General features: G+C 43.9%; 1 protein-coding gene across 1 annotated transcript; it reads right to left on the reverse strand.

Moving 5' to 3' along the window:
• Nucleotides 1-8,966: 8,966 nt before the first annotated feature.
• PKD2L1 (polycystin 2 like 1, transient receptor potential cation channel) lies at nt 8,967-20,466 on the reverse strand. The gene is made up of 14 exons (XM_063405744.1): nt 19,904-20,466; nt 18,469-18,596; nt 17,104-17,360; nt 16,472-16,696; nt 15,882-16,110; nt 15,335-15,505; nt 14,466-14,647; nt 13,380-13,500; nt 12,745-12,843; nt 11,893-12,014; nt 11,463-11,580; nt 11,099-11,235; nt 10,185-10,332; nt 8,967-9,167 (listed from the first exon to the last, which is right to left on the reverse strand). Exons 1-14 carry the CDS (start codon nt 19,962-19,964, stop codon nt 8,979-8,981), a joined length of 2,187 nt encoding a protein of 728 aa, XP_063261814.1. The 5' UTR covers nt 19,965-20,466; the 3' UTR covers nt 8,967-8,978.
• Between the last annotated feature and the right edge of the window lie 360 nt (nt 20,467-20,826).

A 20,826-nucleotide genomic window follows, 5' to 3' on the forward strand; every position in this document is an offset into this window, starting at 1 on the left:
CCACCCCAATTAGCATATTTTTCAACTACCATGTTACTAATCCATTTGATCTAGCTCTTGCTGTTGCTGAGGGAGGTTTCTGCCAGTACAGGGATAGAAAACAGTGGCCAGGGCTGTTGTTATTTAAGACAAATACTCACAACAAGCCTGATGACAGCCTGGTGTTATTGTACTTGTCTCTTGCCCACCACAGTGGAGGCTGGTGGGTGTGCTAGCACTGCTGTGTGCTCCTCATCCACTGAGAGGGGCATTTGCCCTGTAAACTGTCAGGCTTTACTGCGGTCTAAAGGATGTGGTCTTCATAGAAAGACAAAAGCATAAGCTCAGTGTAAAGCCCTAGTACTGAGCTACAATGCCCTGGTGCCTTTACTGACATTAAACAAATAATGCTACAGGCTTTGAATTGATATGTTGTGATAGCAAAGAAAGAACAGCCAGGGTCATATTTAAGATCTCATGTGGGTTTTAGCAAAGGTTTGAGATCTTTGTTTTTGCTCCTTAACTCCTGCTGCCTTGAACCCCTGATTTGGCTGCTGCTATAGGGTTGCAGAGCAGGAGGGACCATGATACCATCCTGGGCATGGGGGAAGGGATCTAGCAGAAAATGAGGCTTTGAGGAGTTCTGCTGTTTCTCCACTGTTTTCTATAGCATGCTGCTCTCACTGACCTGAGGATCCAGGGCGTTTTTTAATCCTACCTAATGCTGAATTTCATAAAGCTCATAAAATATATCAGGGACTTGAACAAGCAAGAGAGTGCATAAGAAATATATCCAGGAGGAAATGTACGATGATTAGTACTGCTGCCTTCTCTACTGAATTCATCAATAAGCAGATCCCAGTGCTCACTGTATAAAAGGAGCTCTGAGATCAATGCAGAAGATAACAATACCAGACACAGTGCTTCAGTGATAATTCCTGGGCTCTTCTTTTCCAAAAGCTCCAGTAAACCATTCCAAAAGACACACCCTGTACAGATGTGTATGATGTACTGAATCTGGCGCATCTACAAATTTACTACCCTAGGCACAAAAAATCTCATTGTGCTTTTTCCGCCCTAATTGCTCATCATGTCAAAGCTAGTGCTGACTGGCCTCCCTTACTTGGTTAAAGTGCTGCTTGCCTTGGGGAAGTTGACTTTTGCAAGACTTTCAGATTATGTAGAAGAAATCTGACTCTGTCAAGTTTTGTTAATCATTTAGTCCATTATCTGAATTCATAGTATCACTAAATCCTTGATTGGTTAAAGATAAGAAAGGGCCCAAGCAAATCTAAGAAAATCAGTATTTGACTAGTACACTACCCTGACATATCATGGGCTTCATTTTGACAGAAATCATGAATAATTGAACTATAGGACCAACATAATTACACACAGGTATTATCTGGTAAAGCAAGTAATCAGCCAAGGATGTCATAGATAAAGTGCCTAGTGCATCTAAACGACCACAACAATTCCTCAGGAGTTAGGAAGATGATGTCATAAAAGTGCTCAGATTTTTATCACTCCTACTTGCTGCTGTTAATATGTTCAGGAGCCTGCTAAGGTGAAAGAAAGCACCCATGTCCTCTCTAGGCAAGCAGGTCTGGGAGAGACACCAGTTGCCTTGCCCCTATAGTATTCTCAAGCCTTTAGGATAAAGCCTAGGACTTCAGACCGAGAAGTCCACCAAGCACTGAGGCCACAACACACAATCCCCAGTACAATATTCTCCCATACTCAACCCAAGCTCCTGTGCAAAACTCCTTCAAGTACAATTTGTCTTGCTATTTGTGAGTCAGGAATGGGCACTCCATCCTTCTGCTTCCCTTTTGAGGGCCTCAGTGTCTGCAGGAGGCTAACAGGATTAAAGTGTGTTTTATCTGTCCCAACTCAGCTCTGCAGCAGTCAGTTCCCTTGCTAGACATGAATGTTGACATACTCATTGTTACATAGGCATTTCACCTCCTTCCTCAGGAGCAGAGTCCAGGCTGCCCTATGAGGGCAGTTAAAAACTGTTTAACTTTTATCCACTCCCAAGGCCTGAGCTGCTGCCATTAGGATTTGTTGTGGCAGCCTTGAACACATTCAGGTTGGGGTTTTTTTTGCAGTAGGTGCTGTACACCCAGAGTTGCAGTGTTCTTCCCCCACAGGACCATACACAACAGTAAGACTGTGACATACCATTACAGCAAACAGCTTGCATTCTGGAGAAGGAGAGAAGGAAGGTAGCTCTCTCTCATACATAACTCTTCCCTTCTTTTGTGCCTTCCTAGAGGCCCACCAGTGCTATATGACCTTGACAGAGAACTACTGTGCCATGACACAGGGCAGAGCATCACAGTAGGTGAAAGAAAAAGTGCAAAGGCTCAGAAATCTCAGCTGACCCCTACTCTGATGCAGACTGCAGGAAAATCCCATTTATGAAAAAGTAAACTGAGGAAGAAATGCAGGGAATCACCAAGTAGCAGGTGTTATCAAAGATAACCGAAAACAGAAAGCCAGACTTAATGTTTGGATTTTTGTCTTGAAGATGAAGGCAGTAACAAAGAGGAGAACACAGAGAAGGAAGCACAGGTTGGTTGCACAACTCACCCAGTAATGCCACAGGAAAAAGCAGAACACTCCTAAGCTACTTATGGCAGGGTTTTTTGTATTCACCTTCCATCTGGCCTCACTGGTTATATTCCACTATGTCCTAGCTCATCTCTGTATTTGGCTTTTTCAGTAAAGCCACTGCCTGGAGTTTGTCCTGGCCAGGATATCTCAGATTTTCTGACTGTGTTGCTGTGCTCCTCTCCAGACTTATTTTTTCTCTCCTACATTTGAAATGGCTGTGTAAGTGGATATGACAAGTGCACGCAAAAGGGGCAGAGGGAGCCCAGAGTCACCCAGGAGCCAGTGAAGGCCAGTGAGGTGTCCTAGGGCTGGAGGTAGTTCTCCATAATCAAGAGAGGCAGGGGTAACAGAGTCACAAAAAAATTGCCAAGGTGGGTCTGAATGGAGAGTCAATGAGAGTCTGGATGTAGAACACCAGGAGTGGCAAGTGTTCATGGCTCTGAGCCTAGCTTCTCACCAGAACAGCTGCACATCGAGGGGTAGCTCCTCCCAGTACTCAGAGTGGGAGAGAAGGGGCAATGGGTAAATCTTAATGACTCACAAAGGAGGGACAGGACAAGAAATTGAACACTGTCATCTCCTAAAGCGTGTGAAAAGACACATTCACAGACAACTCCTGGTCACCAGGCTAAGGATGGATAAGATGAGAGGGCTCTAGCTGGTATTCCTTGTTCTGTCATGACAAGGATCCTGACCACAGCACCTGGACTTAGGTCTCTTCTTCCTTATGAGTACTTGGTAAGAGAACAGAAGCAAGTACAGTCTGTTCTGTTTTACAATATGGTCATTCTGTTCTATTCATGGTAAAGAATGCCTGCTGGTGGCATGGCCTCTCCTGGGCCTGAACAGCATAAAACTCTTTGAGGCAGAAGAGGCAGTATTCCTGAAAGGATTCAGAAACCCTACTATCTCTTTTTGCTGTAACACTTCTCAATTGTGTAGGAAACGGAGAAGAAGCTCTGCCCTTTTTTCTGTCCCAGAAGTCTTTGTACATCCTTTCAAAGCCTGCTCTCTTTGTGAACTCCAAACATGTCTGAACAACCTGGGCGGTTTGCAACATTTACAGCAATATGTCTGCAAGTGTGCGTGTGTGCACGGATATAGAGTTTTTCTCTCTGAGCTCGCCCTTTACTATTATTTCTGATGCTTTTTGCAGAAGGGGACCCCACAGGGACTCACAGCCAATGGAAATGATCACTTGGGATGGCTTCCCAGTCCCTTCTCAGGCAGCACAAGCAAAGCCAGCTTCAAGTTCCTGCTCTGCATGTTGCTCTGAGTGGCTCTTTCTGAGGCTGCTGTGCCTTCTGGCACCTAGAGGTGTGTACCATCAGAGTAACGATCACTATAGTCTGGGAACGGCAGTGGCCAGGAAACAGCACCATCCAGAGCTGTTTGGGACATCCTGTGCTGTAGAGCCCTGTTACTGCCATGCACACAGGCTCTCTTGGTAACTTGTTTTGGCACGCCTCAGCAAAGCTGGGTGATTCAGGCTGGAGACCCATCGCTGAACAGCCATTGTTTTGTCAAGTGAACTTTTGCACTCTTCCTTCAGCCCTCTTCAGCCAGGGCTGGGCTTTATCTCACCGCACCCCGCGGGGCTGGCACCTTTCTGTCACCTGCCTGAGTGCCTGGCGTGTGTACAGCATGGCTGGCTGGCAATGAGCTACGCCTGGCATTTGGCACCTCTGGAAAAGAGCCATAAGCGCTGAACTGTGCCATCTCTCTCCAAAACCCGGCACATCCACGTTATCATATCCCTTAACCTGAGCCCAGAATGGGGGCTGGACCTGGCACTGACTGAAATTCCTCCTACTTTTACTGCTCTCGAACTCCTAGGCTCCTTGCTTTCATGTTTGAAGACCTGGAATTAGGGTTTCTGTGACCAGCAAAAGGATGGCACAGCGTCTGGGCTTGTAATCAGTTAGATCATCAGGTAGGTGCTGGCTACTCCCCGGCCTTTTTCATTAGTTGCTGATAAACTCTGAATACTGATAGCTGTTTCCTGATGTTGCTCTTTTCTTTTGTAAATGGCTCCTGCTAGGGCGTGTTTGTAAAACAGACAGGGCTAGGGCAGCCTCGAGCTAAAATGAATAAAACCTGTACAAACCCTTTTTACAGATTGTAGGGAGAATTATAACCTGCCTGAGATAGATAAAGCTTCCAACAAATACTCAAATGTGAGGGTCTAGTATAATAAATTACCTTTTGGAAGCCATGGATTCTGCTTCTGTCTTTTCTCTGTCACCACAAAGGTAATCTGTATCTCAGTTTTCTGTATCTCAGGTTCTCAGTAAAAGAAATGACAGATTTGTTTCTGTCCATTGAAAACGGAAGAGAAGGGACTGTAGGTGCATAGGGTTGTGAGCAGTGCTGACTGACATCTACTGGTAAACCAAAACAGCTGATAAAGTAACTAGAAGCTTGGCTGCATTTGTGGGGAGTCGGGGGGTTTATATGTTCCTTTTAAACATGAAAAGTTGGGCTTGCTCGTTGTTAAGACTATGGCATCATGTTCTTGGAGAGCAAAGAGACATGACCAGGAGCTTTCCGTGCTCATAGCCAAGGCTGGTTGGGACTGCTTATTGCCTGAGCCTTTTCTCAGTCATCACTGCCATGCCCTTCCTTGCACACATCCATGGATCTCTCTCTGCCTCTCTTGCACTTTGAAATCATGGCTGGACACCGCTTCCTTCTCCCTTGGCTCTAAACCAGGAGCGCACACAGCACCTGCCAGTGTGGGCCTCAGACCACATCCACTGCCAGTGCCAATATAAATAACAGTGATAACTGCTGATATCTCTTCAAAGCACTTGATACTTTTCCAAATCTCTTCCCGAAGATCTTAACCACTTCCAGGCACAGCTGGCACAGTGCCGTTTGGAAGGCTACCCTCTGCAGATTGAAACAAAACACAGTCATCCACCTTTCTTTTGAGGAGCAAATACTTTACTTTACCCATCAGACATGTATCATCTAAGTAATATCAGCTCCTGATGGGAGGCCTGACAACATGTATTTGAAAAGAAAAGCTGTATGAATTTACCATTTGGTGTATTGATGTTATTTCTTAACCAGCTTGAAAACACAATTGACAATTGCACAAAAGCAAACACTGGGGACAAGTAATTTCCTTGCCTGCTCTAGGTCACATCATATACATGACAGCATGGACAAAGAACAGACAAGGCACAGTGGCATGAAGATGTACAAGAAATACCAACCAGATTAACTCAGGCACAGGCACATGCCACTAACAGAAGTTGTTTTACACTGAGAAGCACTAGCACTACTAAAATCACAGGGTGGGGTAGTCTTTCTGCCAGGAAGGGGGAGAAGAGCTGACCTGGGAGAGCACTGTAGCCTGCAGTTCTTGTCTGATTACAGCCAGAGCTGGTTTGGGGCTCCTCACCATGGCAGGCTGGCTGCTGTCCCCCAAGTCCAAGGGAGAGGAAGCTGCCAGGCTGTTCTTGCCAGAGAGAAAGGGAGATCCCTGGCAAGCTGGGATAGAGCCTCCTGCATTTACCAGAGACAGACAGAGTGAGAGGCAGACGTCTCTCCCAGCAGCAGTGGCCCTGTGGAGACTCCCATGCTCTCCCTTTGCAGGGGAAAACTGGCTTCCCAAGTTTCAGGCATAAACAAACACTGCACATGAGCATTACCATTTTGTTCCTCCTGCTGCCCTAAAGAGCACACTCAGTGCCTGGGAGCTGGTTGCCTGATGCTGTTGGTCACTGTCCCATGGATCTGAGTTCAGCTGTCACACCTCTCCACCTGCCTTCCCTGATAGTTATGGGTGTCCCTGTACAGAAAGGAGCAGGGAGTGTGAAGGTTATCTTCTGATGTATAGTGACAGGCAGGACTCCTACACTGTGCTGCTGTGGCTGCAGCATCCCTGCCTCAGTGGGAGGTTATCTGTGGGGCTGGTCTTGGGGTTTGGCACAGCTCAGAAGGGGAACAGAAAAGAAACACTGGGCAATGCAGAAAGGGAGGTTCTAAGTCACCTTCTCTGTTAAACAGAGCAGCTAAACGGTCTCCCTTGTGAGACATCTGAGGCCTTGTAAAGCCAAGCATTATAGGTAAGTTTTACCTTCATTTTCTTGGCAGAACCTGATTTCAGGCTCCTGTTACCTTCACTGTAGTTATTTCTAGGTTAAGGAACTCAGCCTCAGCCAGCAACATATCTTACACTGGCTACTAGCACAGGTTCAACCATCTGAAGCAGACAACTGATGCTTGGATCCCTCCCAGAGTGCTGGACTTAGTTCCTAAAAGATCAGCATTCCAAGCATTTGGTATCTGTGCAGTAATACAAACTCAGAATCTCATCCAGTAATTTGAGTCCATGGAAAAGGCAGACACTGTTTGAGTCCTCAAAAAAACAGCAATTTTTTTTCTTACTTTGCAATTACGCCTAGGTACTCGTAGTCTGCTCTTGAGCCAGAATCTAAAACAAGGTCTTACAAATTAATTTGTAAGAACCTTCCTCTGTGCCTTTCAACACACAGAAGACTTGATGAATTGACTACAAAGGGCTGTGTGCACTATTTGAGCCCATTATAGAGCATATAGATCCTCTGTTCAATTACAATTTAGCATATGAATTTTCTGTTTAAATAAAATGTGGAGGGGGAAAAAAGCCTGTTTCAGGAAGTTCTCCTAACAGGTTATTTTCTTCCGAATAAGAATAATAGCTTCAATGCAGAGAGAAGGAGGAATTAAGCAACACCACTGTTCTGTTTCAGCCAGAAAAGCTGAAGGTAAGATGTTTTGCGCAATTCTGAATTCAGTGGAACTGGGAGTCAAGAACCGTGGCAATGTCTCACAGGTAAGTCTTGTCCCCAACAGCAGGACCAGCTGAGGATGGGAGGTGAGTCATGAGACCCTGCAGTTCCTGCCTCCACAGCTCCTGTTTGAAATGTAAGCTCCCTGTGGGCTGGACAACAAGCTACTTCACACAGCTCCTGCTGGGTCATTGTAGTTGAATGACATTCTGCTTCAATTTACCAAGACTGTCTTGTGGCTGTGGCAGCCCTGAAACCTGGGCCATCTGAGGACAGGGCTCATCTTGAGGTCCTTCAGACATTGCCAAAGAGGCTTTCCCCAGAATGCAGTGACACATCCATCTTAAAAAAGATGGCAAAACAAGATGCCCCTGCACAAGGTCCCCACTAAACCTATCACTGCACAGCACACTAAACAGTGTAGCACTAATGACAGCTGTTAGCCATGGTCTGGTACAGCTTACATTTCTATTGGCTTTAAGCCTACAGAGCCTATTTGAGGTTAACTATTGTGGAATATCAGTGATTAAGGTATTTGAAATATATTTACAATGGCCCTGTAATAGCAGCAATAGTCTGCACTAATTACAAGGAAAGAGAAGCCTCAGCAAACAAAAAAATGCTTGGAAAAGAAGTATTTTGTGTGTGGTCAAAAAACTGACACTCATCTCATTTTCACAATATTCTTCAATGCAAATGGTGTCAGCACCCACAACTACAAATTTGTTTCCTTGACAAAAACAAGAAGCATCAAACTTCATAAATGGGGTGCTAGTTTGCAAGGTGCAAGAACCTTGAGATGCAATTTAAGGAGTGTGAAAATAAATTACAAAGATTTCTTAGTGTCAACAGCTATGTTAGAAATCAGATAACCAGAAGTTTGTTCCCTAACACTCAGACATAGGACTCCACCAACTGCTTCTCCATTTTAGAATATTTCAGACCTTCTCCCAGTTACACTGGTGTCAGCTCTTATTGTAGTTATCAGAGTTAAGCACTAGTAATCTCTTTCCTCACCACCTGAATCTAAGTAAGGTACAGAGAGGGTTACCAAGGTAATCTGGAAACAAATTACAACAGAAGAAAACTTGCTGTAACCAGGTAGAAACAACGACATTTCTTCTTCCCATTTCGCACTGGTGATTATATTCTGTTTTCTTTACATGACAACTCTATCTTTCTCCTGCAGACCACTGTGTGTTTGGAACAAGTTGCCAATGCCACTCTGGACACAAATGTTGAGAGTTCTAGGGTCCCTACTTTTTGGAGAAGGCTAGATAAATGATGTTGTGCCAGCCTGTTCAGAGGCAGAAATCTATACATCACCTACCACCAAATTTCACCTCTTCATGAGACATGGGTACTGGGAGAAGTGAAGGGGGGCAGAAGTTCTAGCTCTGTGATATGATACATTATTACACTGGAAAAGAACATCCCTGATTTTTCTCATTAAGAGTTCCTGGCAACAGTGGTGTCTGTGTCTGGCTGGCTGGATTATCCTAACAGTGGGGAAACAACTGACAGTGACTTGGTACCATGGCAGCCAGACTGGGAGCACTGGGCTGCTGAGCACTGCTATCAAAGTGCACATCAGACTGCCTAGAGGTTCTTGGGCACCTGAGACCCCAGCACACTTGACTTGGGCAAGATGTGATAGACCCCATTTTGGAAAGAGTTGCCACTCAGGTTGTTTCTCTGTACATGTTCCATCCCCCAACTTTCTGCTTCTTCTTTCCCCAGCTCGTCCAGGCTCTGGGGGTACATCTCTTCCTGACTGCCTTCTTCCTCCTGTGAACAAGAAGAAAGTGTGACCTGAAACGTCAGCAAGCTACCAAGAAGTCTAGCAACACTCCAGGAGAGAGGCAAGGTGTGCATGATACTAAAATATCTTCCCACATTCTCTCAGAAATTAGAACAAGCCTGCCTGTCTATTAAAGATCCAGTACACTGCTGCAATACACTGATGAATGCACATTCAAGCTTTAGACAGATGAGGAGAGAGTCATCCCTTTTCATCCTTTATGAGCACGTTCACAGAATTGCAGTGGCAAAGCAAATCTGCAAACAAACACTTGGATAAGATTTTGGGCATGTTCACATGAGAAGTAGGACCTCCCAAAACACTCTCAGATGGGAAGGGATCACAAGACTATTCAGTAAAAGGGAGGCTTCCTTCTGACTCTCCTACGTCACTTTGTGCTGTTTGGCTATTCTTATCACTGAAGCCACAAAACCATGAAGTAGTGACAAGGCTCCCACATGCCTTGCTGTCTTTTACTTTTAAGCTGAAGATCCAAAATACACTGGTTGGCTCAATATGGGCACTCTGGCAAAAGTCTCCAATCTGCAGTGATATTCTATAAACACACAGGTGACCAATCTTCCACCACACGTGTGATAAATAATCTACAGGCAAGATGTTAAAATCACAGTCCATGAGGGCCATGAGCTGCTCTTGCTGGAAAGGACAATTTGATCATTTTAATGTCTCAGGATAAACAGTTAGAAAGCAACTGAAGACAGGCAGATTTTATCCACTGCCACAGGGCTGAGGCTGGCCTCAAAGGAGCCAGAAGGTGTGTTAAAGGCACTAGGGTTAGCTGTGGGAACATGAAAACAAGAGGTTTTCTGTTATTTTCCTTAAATAGCAAAGGATTGATCAAACAAAATACTGACCCTGCCCAAGCCTTTTTGTCTTAAGTCAAGGAAGACTGGAAAAGCCAAGATGATACCAGGCCCTTTCTCCCAGCAGAGCTGGCCACCTGATCTGAAGCTGGTTCAAATGCATGGTGGAGGGCTACCAACCTTGCTAGCATCACCCAGTGGTTTGCCCAACAGATCCTTCCTCTTCAGCTCTTTTCTTTCTGGCACATCGAGCTTGTTCACCACTGCATCAGCCTTGGAGCCAACGCTGTTTATGGACTGTTCCAGCTGCAGCACACGGTGCAGGAGGCTGAGGGAGACATGGAGAGCATTTGTAAGCTTTTTCTTGTGATGAATAAAGGGATTTGCTGCAGACATCTCCCAGAGACCTCAAATAGAAGTGAATGCTCCCAGATCACTGATTCACACCTACTGGTGACATAACTTCCTGCTACACTGTGTTTTCATCTGTAACCAGTGGTTCTGTTTAGGACAGATCCCAGCCCAGACATAATATAATTCTATTATTAAATATTGCACCTGTCTCTCCTGTGATATGGCCCTATGTGGTTTGCTCAGTGTTTCTCAGTAGCAGAATCAAGATACACTGATTCTCTGTGCTGTGTTTATCCTGTGCTCCTCCTATGGAAGAAACAGCCAAGTGTTATTCTTGGACCTGGAGGATAAAGGCCAACTAGGCTATAAATCAAGGATATTTATTGCTACAGGACCTTCTGTAAAGGTATCAGCTTTCTCTGGCCCAGTTATTTGGGCCACCTTCTGACCTGAAACATGAAAGCATATTGCCTGTGGCTAGATGACAGCTGCAGGGGTTATTCAAGAGGCAGAAAGCAAAATTTCTTCACTCAGTCTTACACAGGAACAAGAAAACTACATTACTACAACAGTCCCAGTTATATTCTGAGCTGATTATTTACACATGTGCAAGATAAAAGGGACAAGATCTTACTGAAACTGCTCAGCACCACTGTAAAGAGTTACACCAGGGAAGGAAGCAGCAGGAAATTGGACCCCTCATTTGCAGGGTGTTTAAATTACTGACAGTACAAACATACACTTGAAACTCTTCTTTGGAGACCCATGTGGCCTTATTGGTGTGGTTATTCCTGGCTTCCATGTAGGTCAGTTTCTCATCCAGGTTGTTGTCACCATAGGATTTCCCTAAATTTTCAATCTCTGTATTCACAGCAACCTGGAAAACAAAGAAACTCTTTAAATATGGATACTAACTCTGTTGCCAGTTTTACTGTCAATAACACAGAGCTTCACAGGCAGCAATACACTCAGCTGTATCCAGGTAGAGTTGGAACTATATTTTTGTTGCCTGCTTAGTTTATACCATAAACCCAAAGATTCCTGAGGCCATTTTGGAGTGATGTCTACCAAACAGAAGATTTTTTTTCTTGCCCTTTTTATTACCCTTTTTGCCTCTAGGTCACTCTTCATCTGCTGTTGCTCCTCTTCATCAAGGATGTGGTTGCCATCTTTGTCAAATCTGGAGAAAGCTGCTGTGATCTCATGGTCTGCATGGCCCAGTCTGCAAAAGAAGAGAAAGCTCAAAGCATGGAATTATACTGTTATGCTCTAACAGAGTAGGAATTTTGACAGCAGTGTATTGTTTCCTCCTGCCAGTGACAAACCGAAACATCCCAAATGGGCAAGAGATAGTTACACAAACCTATTCAGAACAGGAAATTAAATATCTGAGGAAAAATAGGCTTTTGTTTTAGTCTTAAATTGCCCAGATCTGAGCTAACTGCTCTCCTTGTCTTGGCAAGCAGAAAATTTAAATTACCTGTGTTACTAAGAAAAAGAACTAAGTGGGCATCCCTCAAAGTGACTCACTTACTCCTTCAAGCTGTTCTTGAAGTCTTCAAAGTCTAGTTGTTTTGTTCCATTCTGCAGGGCTTTCTGCACATCAGAAATCCTCTCCTTCTTCAGCTTCAGCCTCATGAGTGTCCGGTTGTAGCTCTGTTACCAAAGATACAAACTCAGAATCACACACACAGAACAGTGAAAAGTAAAGCAGAGTGGGCAGTGTGATACAGGTGTGCATATGCTAAGTAATACCAGTTTTCAAGCTTTCCACAAGCAAAAAAATAAAGCACTGCTGTGTGAACCTCGTCTCTAAATTAGAATCATGCCTTCAGAGTGATATAACATGGTAACCCTCTGCTTTTCTCATCCCAGTTCTTCCTTTATCTGATTTCCCAACATATCAGCTGTTTAGGATAATGTCCCAAATACTATTCCTTGAAGAATATTGGTCCCACAGCAAAACTGTGACATTCCAGGAACTTCTCTGGAATTTGCCCATGGGAAAGACAGATTTAACCTCCTAGATTTGTGCCACTGTAACAGGCTCAGCTTAGCAGAGCGGGACTTACCATGTTATTGATCAAAGTACATTTTATGAAGGGCTGAAAGAGCATTGTCTAGAAACCATCTGGGAAGAAAAGTCTCTCAGAAACACTACATCAAGTAACAGGTTTCCCCCAAACCTGCTTTCTCATCTTCTCATTGCCAAATGTCTGAGGGCTTGATTTATCCCAGAAAGGAATTGTGACTCTCATGCACATAAAGAAGGGGGATCTGGAGTTGGTAAATACTGTTTCTCTCTAGGAAATTCCACTTAGGTCAGGTCTTCCAAAAATGCTTCATGATTTAGCTAGAAAGCACCACAGCTTTCACTATTCATCACCTGCTTCAAGATGTCAGAGAGCTGCAGCTCATTCTTCTGGCTTGAAAGCTCCTCCTTGACTTCTGAGTAGGTGTCATTGATGATGGCCAGAAACATGTTCTAGGAAAAGGAGGAGAAGTGAGATGAATATGCATGAGACATCTTGCCTGCTTCAGCAGCTGAAACAGCAAGAAACAGGCACAGATGTGAAAGACATAGTTAAGCAAGGAGTTTTTTTCCCTATGAGATATCTCTTGGGCAAATTAAAGAGGGTGAAGGAAAGGCCCACTTCAGCCACACCATGTTTTCTTAGGTTTTTGCAGTTAAAGCAGTGGCTGAAAGTACCTTTGTTCCTACCTCAAATACAACCTTTGGTCTCCTGACACTGGGTGTTTAACCTGGTTATTATGAGCATCCATTGCCTAGGAAGCCAGACAGTTTCAGTCTTCACCTAACAGATGTTGGTCCTTAATCACGCTAATAATCAAATCCCAATTGTAGTAACACACTCTCTGCCTACTGTGGTCTATTTGCACTGCAAAGCTATTGTAACTGAAACTCCTTTTCTAAGCATTTGCACCTAACCCAGGGATTGTCAGGAGGGGTCTCTCAAACACTGCTTTCAATACAGGGACAAGGAGGACTTTGTTGCTTACCAGAAGCACAAAGAAAACAAAGAACACATAGGTGACAAAGTAAATAGGTCCAAGGACCCTGTTGGCATTGTCAATGGAATTGTAGTCAAAATCACCAAGAATGATCCGAAACTGGGTGAAACTGGGGGAAAGAAAGAGCACAGGGTCACACAAAGGCACACACAAACAGTCCTGAGGTAAACCTGAACCTGTCTGCAGCCCAGATGGGACAGGCACAAACCAGAGCAGAGTCCAAGTCACTCCAGAGTGGCAAGTTAAATGCATCCATAGTATTTCAGGTGTGAAGCAAGTTGATCTGGTTAGAGCAAGAGGAAAATAAAACATGGTTTCCACATAAATTCAGGTTGCCCAAAGAGTGTTTTGGTATAAATAGGAGTCAAAACCAAAACAACCTGAATTTTCCCTGATTAAAGGTATTTGACTCAACAAAGCCATCTCTTGCAAGAGAGTATGTGAGAATGTGGAGGGATGTTAGAAATGGACAATGCTCTTCAATCTTTTGTAGTTCATAGCCCTTATAATGAAGAAAGTTTAAGTATATTGATCCTAGGCTTCTGTGTCTCAGTTTTCTCTTGTAGGCCCCTCAAAGGCAGGACCTGGATGCCCAGAGGTCCGTGGAACACAAGCTGAAAACCATTACTGTAGATACCTCTATTAACATCACACATTACTTGAGCAGGCCCATGGACTGCAGGATTGTCTGAGACAGGATTTTAACTCACTTCCCCAACACTCTTTTCTGTGTGTGCTCATCCACCCACTGGTCATCCTCCATCTCAGATATACTGATCAATACCTGTGGGAGTTCTATGGAAATAGATGTGCTTACCAATATCCACCATACCTCTTGTCCTTACTGATAAACGCCAGACAAACAGAAATCTGCCTGTAGCCCTCAGTTTTCTCATTGTGTTCTTTTGTCCATGAAGATGTCACAGCCAGAAGGCTGTGAGCAACTTACTAACTCTTGTGCCTTTATTACAATGAAATACAACAGGTATCTGATTGACATTGAGATTTGCAACTGGGAGGAAGACTGGAAAGCAGTTAAAATTATGGAAACATGGTACTAACTTACACACTTACATGCATTTAACAAAGGTACTGAAGTTTTCCACTTGTGTCCCGAAAAGAAGGTAACCCAGCTGGGCATAGGCAAAGAAGACAATGAAGAACATAATGGCAAAGCCCAGGATGTCCTTGGCACAACGTGCCAGCGTGGAGGAGAGCTGGGTCATTGTTTTGTTAAAGCTAATGTACTTGAATATCTGCAGGATGGAAGAATGGGGACAAAGTTATGCCAAACCATCAGCTAGGTCAGTCTCTCTCGTACTGTGGAGAAAGTTGGCTAGGGAATGGTGGCTTAATCTTCAGGACATTTATCCCAGGTTTACTACCAGCCTTCTCTGGGTTCACAAACTCTGGGTTCATTCCCTCTGTCAAAGGAAAATATAAACAGGGAGTACTAAAATGACAAACCTCTTAAGGCAGATGAGGAGCCCCTCGGCTTTCTGCCACACCAAGATGTTTTAGGTGAAATGCTTAGTCCGTGTCAACAGATGAGTTATTTCCATCTCTTGAGTGACCCTCATGAAAAAAACCCATGGTTTGCAAGATTATCCTCAAGAATACCAAAATAGTACATGATGGACAAAGTTACATGGCACTCAGCATTTTCTAAAACCCCTTTTACACCACAGTGTCTGAGCTCATATCCCTGACTGTTATCTCCAAATAACTGACCTCAGAGTATTTATCTCCAAATAACTGACCTCAGGAATGCAGGGTAAAAAGTTGCCCAGATTTACTGCAAAACAGAGCATATGACTTTGAGGTAAATTCTCTGTTCAATAGCTGTTACACTCATTTACTCAGAGAGATGGAAGAGACAACTCTCAAGCTATCAGGGAGAGGCCTGACCAGAAACCTGGCACCTTCCAGACCTCCTACAATACCTTGATCCAGGCAAAAAATAAGTTGACTGCATTCATGTTGTTGTACTGTGTCTGCCAGAATGCCAGGAATTCAAAGTCTGCGTAGGTGTTGGGGTGTTTGAGCAGCTCTCCCAGCAGCCTGTTCACCTCGGTGGTGCGAAAGATGTGAAACCCAATAGCAACAACGGAGAGCTGCAAAGAGGAAGAGGAGCAGTCTGCAGTGACTACTGTTCCTATGCTTTCCAGGGAAATTAAAATGTCACAGAACTCATCGGAGTCTCACTTCAGAGCTGCAGTCTAGTGGTGGGCTATGGAAATACGGTCTTGATGTTCTGAATGATGCTCTGACTTCACAGTCTCTTGGGCATCTCTAAGAAAGAATTTTCTCCTAGCAGTTCTTGCAGACACAAGAGCATGTGTCCATTTACTCTGCTGTTCATTTTAGTATTAGAGCAAAACATGTGCCAGTCCTTGTCTTATCTAGACTAATTTCCACAATCCTTCATTTATTTTTGCCCTTATACATCTCTGCCATTGCTCGCCCAAAAAAGTGTGCAAGGATCCTCACCAGAATGACAACCAAATCCAGAATGTTCCAGATGCTGGTGAAGTACTGAAGCTTGTGGATACGGAGCTCCAAAGCCTCTTCCACCACATAGTAGAAGATAAAGACACAGAATACGATTTCACAGGCAACAATGAAGAAGTCCCATGCGCTGACGTATCGTATAAGCTTCACGGTCCGGATTTGCCAGGAGGGAATCGCACCACCAGTGGCTGGAAACTCAACCACTAACCTGGAAAGGGACAAGGAAACTATTTCAGACTAGGGGATGGAGGCTTAGAGATAGTTTTGAGAGACATCAAACTTGAGCATGAGCTATCCACAGACCATGAGTGGAAGCATTGTGTATGCATTTATGCAGCCATATCTCTGCTGCTTCACTGCCTGTGACAGGAAAGGGTGAAAGGAATGAGAAATGCAACTGGTTATTTCAGGAAGACCAAGGCTTCTCACTAATCCATACAATTACTACTGACATCAGTCAGAGCCACCCTACTGGTGGACCGTAACAAAATATTTGCATTTTAAGAAACAAATTGAGGCATTGAGGAAGATGCAAGAAGCTGAAGAATTTTCATCAGGACTCAGCTTACCTCAGAACACAGAACAGATTGATATTTGCATTATACACAGAGAAATCAATAAAGACAACCCGTGTTCCCCGATCCAGCCACAGTTTCTCCTTCAAGACTTGCAGGGCTTTAGCACTCTCTTCTCTAGTCATCTTGAGGTCTATGTAGTATCCTCCCCCACTGTAGCTGGTTAGTCTTCCCCAGTGAGATGAACCACCCAGCTCCTCCTCAGAATGGTACCTCCAACTGCAACAGACAAGGCACAAACAAAGGTTTCACCTGCCCAGGCTTGAATTTTCTCTGGCTCCTGAAATCCCAGAGGAAAGCAAATAGTAACTTGCCAGCTGAATGCCAGCTTGCCATTTGATGGATCTGGCCCCAAAGGTCTTTATTTATCCTCACTCTCTTAAAAATAAGCAACAATTTCTTCCTATATTCCCACTGGATTTTTCATGGCTTTCCCAACATGAAAATTCATTCTGTTGTGCTTCTCCAAAAAGAGACACTGGACCTTATTGATAGACAAAAAGGACTTTCTGCCTCTGACTGCAAGGGGAATTCCAGCCTTACATGAGAAATTCACCCCCAGCATCCTGCAGCTCAGCAGTTCTTAATTGAACTAGGAGAGTCCAATTTGGATTAGATACACTTACGCCGTTCCATTGATGAGCCCAAAGGAGACCCTTTCCTCCTTGTCTTTAGAGTATACATCATAGCAGCCCGAGATTTCCTCCTTGAAGTCATCATGGACCAGACAGGAGTTGTTCTTCACCTTCAGTTGTCTCATGCGTGGGACGCCCAGCAGCAGGTTCTCATAATAGATGTATGACTGGGTGCTGTGCACTGCCAGGGACTCATTGTTGTACCACTTTGTCCAGTAAAGGTTATCCAGCAGGGGACCTTGTGCATACTGCAAAGGAGGCAGAGGAGAACAGCCCCTTCGTAGCTCACACATCAGGGGAATTTTCTCAGTCTGGGATTGAGGTAGTAAGACCTGACCAACCCGTCTCTGGTCCCCAAGATGGAAAGTAGTAGAACTTTGTGTTGCATGTGTGTTAAGGAGAAGAAAGACCAGGCTGGTGGTAGAGAAGGGATGCTGGGCAGCAAGGTTGGTTTCTCACAGGCCTGTAATGTGTCTGAGGCACCTTCATGCCTAATGAAGAGACAAGAGCCCTACGAGTCTCATTGTCTCTTCTACATCAGTCAGCACAAGCCTCAAAGAATTGCCTTGACACAAGTTGTGAATGATGAAAAGTGCATGTGCCAGTGTCCTGGAAACGGTAGGGAAACAATAGTGCCATTGTTTGCTGGAGTGTTTTAAAATGACAGAAAAAGGCAACTCTAATTGACAAATAATTTCTAGCTGTCAGAGATAAGTAGCTGTAATAACTCAATGGCCTTCACTGAGGCTCTCATTATTCTTTCACCCATTCTTCAACAGAAATGTTAGACCCCAGATGTTTTTCCCTTATTTTATTCTCTTTGATAAAAGTCACTGCAAATTTTAATCCAGTTTCTTCCTAAAGAATCTATAGATTAGACAATCCCAGGCATGAATTACAGGCTGGTTAATTTTGATTTTCTCAAAATGCCATGAAAATAGACATAGGCTATTACTAAGACTCCAGCTTGAAGATATTGAACTCTAGGATTCAAAGCCACTTGTGTCACAATGAAACCTGAAGTAAATCCCTTGGCTTCTCTAGGCCAGTACTTCTTATCTGTGCAATGAGCTGATGCTTATATCACCAAAATTATTTTGTTATGTCCTGCCTGTTTTACTGGGAAATGGCGTCTTCTGAGCACATACAAAACTTAGCCTAGCCAGTATATTCTGGACACAGTGCTCAGGTGATATTTTGCATGCAAATGTTATTGTAAATATTGCTAGTAGCTGGCAAAAGCTTGTGGCACCAAAATGTCTTGCTGAAATCACTAGATAGTACTTCAGAGGGAACTGAATATCCCAGTCTAGCTGAGCTTCAGGGTTCCCCATGGCAAACCAGATTCGTACTCACCACCCAGAAGTCAGCCATGCTGCCAATGGACTGGAAGGAGACACGGCCATCTGTAGAGGTCTGCAGGAAGAGCTCAGACATCACTTTGGTGTAGTAATAGGCATTGGAACTTGTCATTCCGTATGTCACTAAGAGAACAAAAGGAGGGTCCTTCCTTATGCCCGAATATTGGAGCCTAATATAAATGTATTTATATACTCACTTTCTATGTACCTTGTATTTTCACAGGTAAGCTAAACAAGGCACAGAAGAATAAACCTTAGGGCTTTCTGCTTTCTTAGGGATTTGCAAGCTTATCTGTGTTCCAGAGTTTAAATGGTCAGACTGACCAACTGTAAGAGTTAAGTAGTGAGAGAAAACCATTGGAGGATACAACTGAACATTCTGGAAACCAGTTTTTGTACCCAGACAAACTTCTGAGGGAAATTTTATTTCTCAGGACAAAGTCCATGACCTATGTTTTGAATTTCTGTTGTGAAATTGTGAAGGCACGAAGACCACCCTATTTTCCCAAGTGAAAAGCTCCAGGTAAGTTTTTATCTACCAAGAAACCCCAAGAGGAGCAGGCTCTACCTTCCACAAACATGTTGTTTCAACTCTCCGGTGCTCCTTCCTTCAGAAAAACATTCATCATGGTGATCACTAAGAACATGTCCTGCTCTTGAAAGGACACCAGGAAAATAAAGCAGCTGACATTCAAGACACAACCCCCCCCCACATCTCCTGGATGAGTCAGTGTGTGACAACATGTGTGCGTATCTTGGTTCTTTAGGAAGAGTGACTGAAGCACTGTCTCCCTGGGCCAGCATGATAGTAACTTAGGGGTATTGTCTGTCCATCTCTCCTGCCATAGGGCCCATGAAATATAACCCTCTTCACTGTCCCATGCCACAGGTGCTCACTTGTGATAACCTTTGCAAAACCAAACAGCCATTGTCCTACTGACACAAAGTCCATATTAGCATTAGCATTCAGTACAGGGATACATTACATTCACTCAAGAACAGGGTGAGCTGCCATCTGCTTTATCACCTCAGCCACCCATCCAGTCTCAGAGGGGAAAATGTCCCTGAATTGTACCTTTGATAACAGGAAGCTTCTAGAGCTTCTCTCCAGGTGCTGAGCATACGCGGTGAAACTGAGGAAAGACTTTGGGCAGATTGTCCTACCACTGTGGAGTCAATGGCTAGAACTGATAATGCCAATCAGAAAATACTGCATAAGTCTAACCAACATCAGTTAGCATTGGTCAGTAATTTTACTTCTCTGTGCAGCATCAATTCTGTAGGTTAATGACAACTTCTTGCTGCTGTGAGCACCCATACAATAAATGTAACATTTACAGCAGAGCAGGGAAGACTAGTAATATAATCTCACATTCTTCCCCCCTTGCTGCACACAGAAATGGTCCTTATGAGATATGACAGCTACTTACATAGACAGATGTCCACCAAGAACATAATGTAGACCAGCAGCTCTCGCAGGGTGGTCTTCATGTAGAGCTCCCTGTTTTCAGCTGTGTTCTCAGTCAGCGTAGTGCCCCACAGACCTGTTGGGTATAAAGAAGGGATTGTAGAGTTTTCATGGCCATTCTCAAGGGCCACATGAGGAGCTGTGGTCCTGTTCCAAAAAAACGCTGTTGGGAAGTTAAAGTTTTGTCACTTTTCAAGGCCAAGCCACTTTTCATTTCAAAACCTGACCTATAAAAATGTGCTAAATACCCCTAAGAAGAACCATTCCAGCATGAATAAAAGATTTGTGGCTAACCAACATTGAAATATACTGGCTTTTTATTTTGCTAAATCACTATTTAGCTTTATGTTTCTCCTGTTTTCTGTTCATTATAGCCTGATCTTTTCCTGACTGCTTTTCAGCTTACTCTTTGCAGAAATTCAGTCTTTGTCACAAACGCTCTGGAAATCATAGTATTTCATCTCAGTCACCCATGTGCCAGCAGCTGACCTTCAGAGAGATCTTCCATTACAGAACTGCATCTGTAATTAGCTTTACAACTATTACTCCTTGTAGTGTATATTGAACCATTAGGCCCCAAATATTGTCTCTTGCTTACCTAAAAACTCATGCAGTTTTCTTGTTGGTCATAAAACTCAATCAAACAACCCAACTCAATATTTTCAGCATAACGTTTAGAGCCAAATTATCTTCAGGACATCTAACAATGGAGCTTAGCTGAATCCAATACACCAATTGCACCAGCTAAAGATCCTATTTTTTCACACAACTCATTAAATGTCACCAGGGTTGTCAATAAGAGAGAAATGCTTCCTTTAAAAGGAGTCTTGATATTTTGGGCTTGATGAACCATCTAGTACTATTAGTGTATGTTTGTTCTTTTTG

Source organism: Prinia subflava, chromosome 9 (assembly GCF_021018805.1).
Source record: "Prinia subflava isolate CZ2003 ecotype Zambia chromosome 9, Cam_Psub_1.2, whole genome shotgun sequence".
Taxonomy (NCBI): Eukaryota; Metazoa; Chordata; class Aves; order Passeriformes; family Cisticolidae; genus Prinia; species Prinia subflava.

Excerpts from the sequence above, each read along its gene's own strand:
- PKD2L1 (XM_063405744.1), bottom strand. The coding sequence starts at position 19,964 with ATGAAGACCACCCTGCGAGAGCTGCTGGTCTACATTATGTTCTTGGTG. Across the intron at positions 16,697-17,103 it reads GGGCTCATCAATGGAACGGC|TTGGAGGTACCATTCTGAGG; the intron begins GTAAGTGTATCT and ends TGTCTGTTGCAG. Across the intron at positions 14,648-15,334 it reads TATTTTTTGCCTGGATCAAG|ATATTCAAGTACATTAGCTT; the intron begins GTATTGTAGGAG and ends TCCATCCTGCAG.